At 39.7% G+C, this 8,418-nt stretch overlaps 1 protein-coding gene across 1 annotated transcript in view; it reads left to right on the top strand.

Annotated features, from left to right (window-relative positions):
• Positions 1 to 7,526, top strand: part of slc13a1 (solute carrier family 13 member 1) — a 10,498-nt gene extending 2,972 nt beyond the window's left edge. Inside the window, exons 10-15 of the mRNA XM_016290349.1 lie at positions 3,868 to 3,969; positions 4,100 to 4,194; positions 4,302 to 4,396; positions 5,194 to 5,355; positions 6,602 to 6,739; positions 6,859 to 7,526. Coding sequence (XP_016145835.1) covers positions 3,868 to 3,969; positions 4,100 to 4,194; positions 4,302 to 4,396; positions 5,194 to 5,355; positions 6,602 to 6,739; positions 6,859 to 6,993 — 727 coding nt within the window. The 3' untranslated portion in view covers positions 6,994 to 7,526. The remainder of the gene's footprint in view (positions 1 to 3,867; positions 3,970 to 4,099; positions 4,195 to 4,301; positions 4,397 to 5,193; positions 5,356 to 6,601; positions 6,740 to 6,858) is intronic.
• Positions 7,527 to 8,418: the final 892 nt, after the last annotated feature.

Raw genomic sequence — 8,418 nt, 5'->3', positions numbered from 1 at the left:
TAGGGGTAGGGGTAGGTTAGGGTTAGGTCAAATAATGTCATATTTGCATTAAAAATTACATAACTGAGCGAATGACACTTAATGACACTTATGACAGTTGTCATAAACATGCATTAAAAAAAACGTCATATTCATGACGTGTCATGTCATGATTATGTAGGTGTCATGTCATGATTATGAAGGTGTCATGTCAGTCTTATGCACACCCCTTCAAGTAAAGTGTAACCCAAATGACCAACAGAAATGGAATATTAAATAGAGGGCATGGTTTTATTTTAGCACACCACCCTGCCATTTCTCGCTCACAGCAAAGTAACGTCATCAGATAAGGAATGCCATTATAGAGTGGAAGCAAATTTTCAGATTTTGATTAAACATGACCAAGACAAACCATTGTTTTTAGTGGATTAATTTAGTATGGATTAATTGTTCACCTCAAGACTAGCAATTTGCGCCTAACAATTTTTTGTAATTTTTTATTTCATGCAGACTTTGACGTGCATTATGTGTTAACATGTCAAAGTAAGTCATTTTGGCAAGGTTAGAAGTATTTCAAGACCTGATTATGACCTCATTATTTTGATTCTTATTATTATCAAAGTTTATTTGTACTTACAGCTGGAATACACTAAACAATTTAAAGGAGACATATTATGCCCCTTTTTACAATATGTAATATAAGTCTCTGGTGTCCCCAGAATGTGTCTGTGAAATTTCAGCTCAAAATACTCCACAGATCATTTATTATATAATTTTGAAAATGCCTATTTTGAGTGGAAGCAGAAACACACAGTTTTTCAGGCCTATCTCTTTAAATGCAAATGAGCTGCTGCTCCCTGCCCCCTTTTCCAGAATAGAGCTGCCATTACAGCTCGGACCTGCTAAAAACATCTGTTTTGATTCTGATTATCATGTTTCTCCCGCTGAAATCATGCGTTTTAAACCATATGAGTTTAAACTTCTGATATACGGTTTTCTGAGAGCACACATCCGAAGCACACGCACAGAAAGCGGTTCTCATTCACACACAAGTTTACGTTAAAAACACACGAGTTACAAAAACAGTCGGTTATGTCTGTGAAGGTAAACAGCTGGGAAATAAATTGCATGTTTATTTTAGATCTGTGTGGCAGCAGCCATATACAGTAAATAAATCAATAAATCCTCTGGTCTCTGTCTCCTCTGAGGCTGGGACTGTAAATAGTGTTCTGTGCTCGTCTGTGCAGCCAAAGACAGAACAGTTAGCATGTTTTGCTCAAAATTTCGCCATGGCATTAGAACTAATACTAATGGTCGACCAATATTGTTTTTTTGACAGCTGATTCCGATATCTTGGAAAGCAGGGTGGCCGATATAATTTTATTTATTTTAATTATTATTTAAGAAATTTGAAATAATTTGAAAATGGATTAAAAAATAAATGTGTAAAATAAACATACTTATACTTTAGATGACAAAGTATTTTTCACAAATAAATAAATATTTATTAAAAACATAATTAAAAAGGAAGTAAACACCGTAACCAACAGGGCACTCAGTATTCTGGGAAGTTTGTGTGCATTGGGAATCATATTTTTTCAAATAAAGCTAAGGTAAGACTCATTTTACATACAGCACACAGTGAAAATTACATAAATATGACAGTGGGCAAATGCATAAAGCGCAGCATAATTTGAAATCACGAATTTACGATCGCGCATCTCCAGTGAAGCTATACTCTCCTCCTGTCAGCATTCAATTCACACAGACCGACCGTCACACAGAGAACACGCGATCATGCAGCAAACACGCTAAGTTTGCGAGGTTTGTGAAATTAAATGTTCATTATTCATTCAAAAATTTGTTTAAATTATATAAATGCTTATTTGCTGAATGCTGACGGCAAACGAGAAAGTATTATAATGTTTGCCTTTCTATTACTAATAATATAATACTTTGTATACATATTCATTCATTTGTTTAACCGTTCTATCTGATTATTAGACAGAACTGTTAAGGACGACAGCAAACAAGAGGGAGAATGTGAGCACTGTGTGCTACTGCCATTCTCAGCGCCATCAAAATAAAAGTCCCGCCTCGAACGCAGAAAAGGCCAAACCGAAAAACATATCGGCCGATGCCGATATTTGAAAAATGCTAAATATTGGACGATATATCGGCCGACCACTAACTAAAGCCTGGCTCACACTATAGGATTTTTAGCCCGATTTAGCCCCGATTTCCCCCTCCCGAGAATCTGAGCAAAAATCTTGTCAAGCCCCTCGATCGGTCCCGATGTTCGGCGCAGATTATCTGATAATGTGAGGCATTCACCGATCGAATCTTGCACTTACCGATCTGCTCGCACATAAATCGGGGCCGCCCCGATCATGTCAAACATGTTTGATATTTAGGATTTAAATCGGGATGATGACGGCTATATGATTACGTCAGTACTTTCACAATAGCCAATGCACAACTGCAAAACAGCTGCTGTATGGCCCCGTTAGATAGTGGAGACGGAAGAAACTGCTTCTTGACGTTTTATAGTAACACGGCTGTCTGTATAATGTGTTGAAAACGTATCACAACCGTAAGGAGAAAGAGAAGTGCTGGAGTTAAATCGCCTCAGTTTTGAATGTACCCGGTGAGTGTAGAAAGCAGCTAGCACGCTAACTAACATATGTAAACATCACTGAAATATCAGTGACATCTGCTGCGTGAGATCACGTGAGGCGCTCCCTCTGGCATCAAACATGTTTGATATTTAGGATTTAAATCGGGATGATGACGGCTATATGATTACGTCAGTACTTTCACAATAGCCAATGCACAACTGCAAAACAGCTGCTGTATGGCCCCGTTAGATAGTGGGGACGGAAGAAACTGCTTCTTGACGTTTTATAGTAACACGGCTGTCTGTATAATGTGTTGAAAACGTACCACAACCGTAAGGAGAAAGAGAAGTGCTGGAGTTAAATCGCCTCAGTTTTGAATGTACCCGGTGAGTGTAGAAAGCAGCTAGCACGCTAACTAACATATGTAAACATCACTGAAATATCAGTGACATCTGCTGCGTGAGATCACGTGAGGCGCTCCCTCTGGCATGATAATCTTAATAATATCTTGTAGTGTGTGATGTGCCAAGATGTTAAAATCTTGTAGTGTGTGCATGTTTAAGTTTTGAGGGAAGATAATCTGCAAAGATTCTCCTTATGTGTGTGCTGCAACCAGATTTCGTAATCGGTTAGGATTTTAAAACTCCTGTAGTGTGAGCCCGGCTTTATACACCATTGTCGCTTGCGAAAACACAGTAACGGCGCCTTGGGTGTAAACTTACAGATTAAGGGGAGGTAATATTATAATGAGATCCCTTTGCCACGTCACCAAGGGAGCAAAATCAGACGCGCTCACGCTTGCAGAAAATGGCTTACCAAAACAAAGTTAAAATCAGAACAGATTTTTAAAACACTAGGCATCATGCCGGCTTTGAAAGTGGTGCAGAGAAAAACTGGCATTGTACACTAAAGACTGTGGATCACACACTACCAGGCTTTCATGTCATTTTTAAACACATGCAAAACTTATACATAAATATGCACCTCATTGCTAGAAGCATTACAAATAGAAACAATAATTATTCTAAATTCAGTTACTGTAAAAATATCAAACATGTTTTATATCCTCTGACCGGACAGAGTCTAAAGCTAAAAAAAATTGGAGTCTGTGCCCATCATACACTACACAAATTTCTAGTGAATATTTCTCAGCAACTAGTGATGACAGTAAATTGGGGCAAAAGTTGTGTAGTGTATTCCAGTGTTTAGGGCAATGAGATGCAGGAATTTCTGATCATTTGTTTGTAACACTGTTTCTGTACTGATCCAGCTGGCAGGAGATTATCACCATGATCATTTTCATTCTGATGGCAGTTTTGTGGTTTACAAGAAACCCAGGTTTCATGCCTGGCTGGTCGTCATTGTTTCCTGAGTGAGTGTATTCACATTTATCAACTTCTTTTGATGTAGATATACTACTGCACATTAGAGAAAGTCATCATTCTGTTCAATAATTGCCTTTAGATTTCTTATTTATTCTTTGTATTTTGTTATTTCTTCAGTTACCCAGGATACGCTACGGATGCCACTGTAGCGCTGCTGCTGGGTTTCATGTTCTTCATCATCCCCGCACACAAACCAAATGCAGAGCGCTACGGTACGGCTTACTCATTTCCTTTGTGCACACTTGAAACCCTTCCAAATGATTAGAGGCTCACTATCGGCAGTTTTGTTGTTGATTAACATTGTCGATCCCTGTGACAGAGGCCTTGATAACGTGGAAGGACTTCCAGGCCTGTATGCCATGGGAGATCAGTCTGCTCGTGGGTGGTGGTTTCGCTTTGGCTGAAGGCACAAAGGTAGGATCATGATTTAATGGAAACCCAACTATATCTGTAAGAGAAGAAAAGACAGAAATGAATAGAAAAGTACAAGGCCGCTTTAATAGTTGAATCAATTAATGGTCCGTTTTACATGCCTGGATTCAATTAAACAGCCCAGTCTAATTCACTAGTGGCATTGGACAGGCCTGGACAGCTCAATTGCACCATTTACTCATAATCTTAAACATTAATTTCCTTTTAAAAGAAATAAATGAAAAGACGAATCACATCAAGGCCTCATAACAGTGTGCAGCCCATTAACGTTGTGCAGAGAACAACAATTCCACTGTGTCACTCTCTGTCTGCTTTGACGTTCCATTCAAGCTAATTACATGCCTCCATTATAAGACTGGCACTGAAGCACAGCATTTCAGCATAACAAACGGCTCCTTCCTCATGTCAGTTGCAAAGGCTGGAAACAAGAGCGTCTACTTCTTAATATTCTCCTGGTGTAGGTAGGCTGGGGTGGGGTCTTATCATCAAGGTACCAGCCCTGTTTTGATCGACACCCAAATGTCATGGCAAGTTCAGTCTTTAAAATCTTCAAAGCAGAAAGGGTGACTACTGTGCAGAGTTCTCCATATGCAACATCAGGCTGTTTGGATGACGTATCTTGACAAACAAGCTAAATTACGACTCTGGTCTCTGGTGAAAAGCAGACAAAGATATATTGGTACATTTGTGAAAGTGGGTTTGTTTGGGTTCAAGAATATCTTGTCAGGACACATTTACCTTCTGTCTTCGATGTTTTTTCTTTATTTTTCACCCAACAGATTTCTGGTTTATCGACTTGGGTTGCTGAATTGCTGACTCCCTTGGGAAGTCTCCCTCCTTTAGCCACTGTCACCATCGCCTGCCTTATTGTCACCTCTATCACAGAGGTGGCCAGCAATGCTGCCACAATGACAATCTTTTTGCCCATACTGGCCCCCTTGGTATGTGTAATTTCAATATTGCCAAAAGTATTGGGACACCCCTTTCTAATGAACAGGTTTGACTACTTTAGTAATGTCCATGAGTACAAATCTTAATGTTTAAGCATATAATGATATTCTAGGGAATTGTGTGCTTCTAATTTTATAGCTACAGTTTGGACAGGATCCTTTTCTATTCTAATAAGGCAAGGTTCAAAAAATGAAATGATTGATTCAGTCAGTGTGGAAGAACTTGACTGGTCTGCAGAAAGCAAAGTCCTAATCCCAGTTGAACACCTCTGGTGTGACTTTGAATGCAGACCTTGAGCCAAAAAAACTCATCACCAAACACCAGTGACTTATACATACACTATATGGACAAAACCTTCTTTAGAACAGAAAAAGGCACTTCCAAAACTGTGGCAACAAAGATGGAAACATAATTCATGCATTCAAAAATGTTATTTCCATCTCTGTTGCAACTGTTTAGGAAGTGTCTAAAATGACTGTACCCGTATGTACAAGTCATTGGTGTTTGGTGATGAGTTTTTGGCTCAAGGTGTACATTTAAAGTCACACCAGAGGTGTTTAGCTGGGATTAGGACTTGGCTTTCTGCAGACCAGTCAAGTTCTTCCACACGGACTGAATCAATAATTTATTTTTGAACCTTGCCTTATACACAGATGCATTGTCATGTTAGAATATATATGGACAAAACCTTCTTTAGAACAGAAAAAGGCACTTCCAAAACTGTGGCAACAAAGATGGAAACATAATTCATGCATTCAAAAATGTTATTTCCATCTCTGTTGCAACTGTTTAGGAAGTGTCTAAAATGACTGTACCCGTATGTACAAGTCATTGGTGTTTGGTGATGAGTTTTTGGCTCAAGGTCTGCATTTAAAGTCACACCAGAGGTGTTTAGCTGGGATTAGGACTTGGCTTTCTGCAGACCAGTCAAGTTCTTCCACACTGACTGAATCAATCATTTCATTTTTTGAACCTTGCCTTATACACAGATTCATTGTCATATTAGAATAGAAAAGTATCCTGTCCAAACTGTAGCTATAAAATTAGAAGCACACAATTCCCTAGAATATCATTATATGCTTAAACATTAAGATTTGTACTCATGGACATTACTAAAGTAGTCAAACCTGTTCATTAGAAAGGGGTGTCCCAATACTTTTGGCAATATAGTGTATGAAGAATATTACTTTTACATCATTTTTTTGGAATGTTCTCATCACAAATGATCTTTATTAGGCTGAGGCAATTGGAGTGAATCCTCTGTACATGCTGATTCCTACGGCCCTATGTGTGTCCTTTTCATTCCTGCTTCCGGTTTCTAATCCTCCTAATGCCATTGTCTTCACATATGGTCATCTGACAAGCATGGACATGGTGAGTCCCTACAATTTTGTTCCTTTGGATCATTTCACATGTACATTTCATAAAATGTCAATGGTAAATCTTATATTATACAGTAACTGAGCTTTGTATGGTTTTCCTTGTCACTATAGGTGAAGGCAGGTCTGGGCGTAAATGTTATAGGTGTTCTTACAGTCATATTAGCTCTTACTACATGGGGAACACCTCTGCTTAACTTGGACACCTACCCAGACTGGGCACCGATTGTAAACGGCACTGGAGTATGACCATCTCTGTGAATATTTTACAAATGTGGACATTTAGTTTTCAATTTACATGGGACCCCTTGACATTGGCTGAATTGTTGACAGTGCAAAGCCCACAATCCAAATGTATTACTTATTTGGATCACTTGGGCAGGATTGTATGACCAGCTTCGATTAGGCAATACAACAGACTTAAAGCTTTGGTTTCCATGAGAGGTTCAGTTTGAACGTCATTGTTTATATGTTTTTGTATTTTAAGCATTTTAATAATCTTTGTCATCAATGGCTCAAGTCCATGATTCCTTTTACCATTTCCTTTTTTTTTTTGAGGGGTTCAAAGAGACTAGTAAAAGCTGTTAAAAACATGTTTGGTGTACAATTCAACTGCAATTTTTATACAAAATGTATTATATTAAAGATATTTCTTTAGCTTTAAGCAGAGTTTGCATGACAGGTTTAGTTCCGTCAGTTAACATAGCACTTAATGTTTTATAGAGTTGTATATTTTTGTTATATGCTTGCCTGTACATATATACAGATAAGTGAACTGTATGAGTAGAATGTCGAAATTCCATTGTGAAAAAAGATTAGGACTTGGCTTTCTGCAGACCAGTCAAGTTCTTCCACACGGACTGAATCAATAATTTATTTTTGAACCTTGCCTTATACACAGATGCATTGTCATGTTAGAATAGAAAAGGGTCCTGTCTAAACTGTTTTTATAAAATTAGAAACACACAATTCCCTAGAATATCATTGTAACAAAGTTCGTAGAACGGGAAGAAGGAGGCGGGAACTGGCGAACATTTAAACAAAACTTTAATAATAAAATAAACAAACACAAAATACCGCTCCGTTCCCACGGCTCTTGGCCCCGCCCCACTCACAGCTGGGTAAACTCTTCCGCGATGCCTGGCGGCGGCACTGGATAGTCCTCGGTGGGTGGCTCGACACTCCTCCGCTGCCCGGTGGACGGCGATGGCTCCTCCGGGTTCCGGGGAGCCGGCAGGAGTCCCCCGTTCCCTGCTCCTCCCCATCATGGGGGACGGCAACAGGCTCCGGCCTCAGGCAAACGGCGACGACTCCTCCGCTCCCTCACAGAGGGCAGCTGTCCCTCCACAACCCAGGCAGCTGGAGCGTCCATGGAGGCCCACCGCCTCGAGCGTCCATGGCTATCATTGTAACAAAGTTCGTAGAACGGGAAGAAGGAGGCGGGAACTGGCGAACACAAAATAAAGTCCAGGCCTGGTCCTCTCTTGTCTTGCACTGTCGTCACTCCTCCTTTTATACTTCCGGAGCTCCTCCGTGGGACTCGAGGCCGGTGAGTGGCGCAGGTGTCACTAATTATCATTCACTCCACCGGCCCCGCCCCACTCGTCACAATCATTATATGCTTAAACATTAAGATTTGTTCTCATGGAAATTACTAAAGTAGTCAAACCTGTT

The sequence above is a fragment of the Sinocyclocheilus grahami genome, unplaced genomic scaffold (genome assembly GCF_001515645.1).
Source record: "Sinocyclocheilus grahami isolate Dianchi unplaced genomic scaffold, SAMN03320097.WGS_v1.1 scaffold257.1, whole genome shotgun sequence".
Taxonomy (NCBI): Eukaryota; Metazoa; Chordata; class Actinopteri; order Cypriniformes; family Cyprinidae; genus Sinocyclocheilus; species Sinocyclocheilus grahami.
The sequence above is the reverse complement of the archived record's forward strand: the minus strand, read 5'-3'. Positions and strand labels throughout refer to the sequence as shown.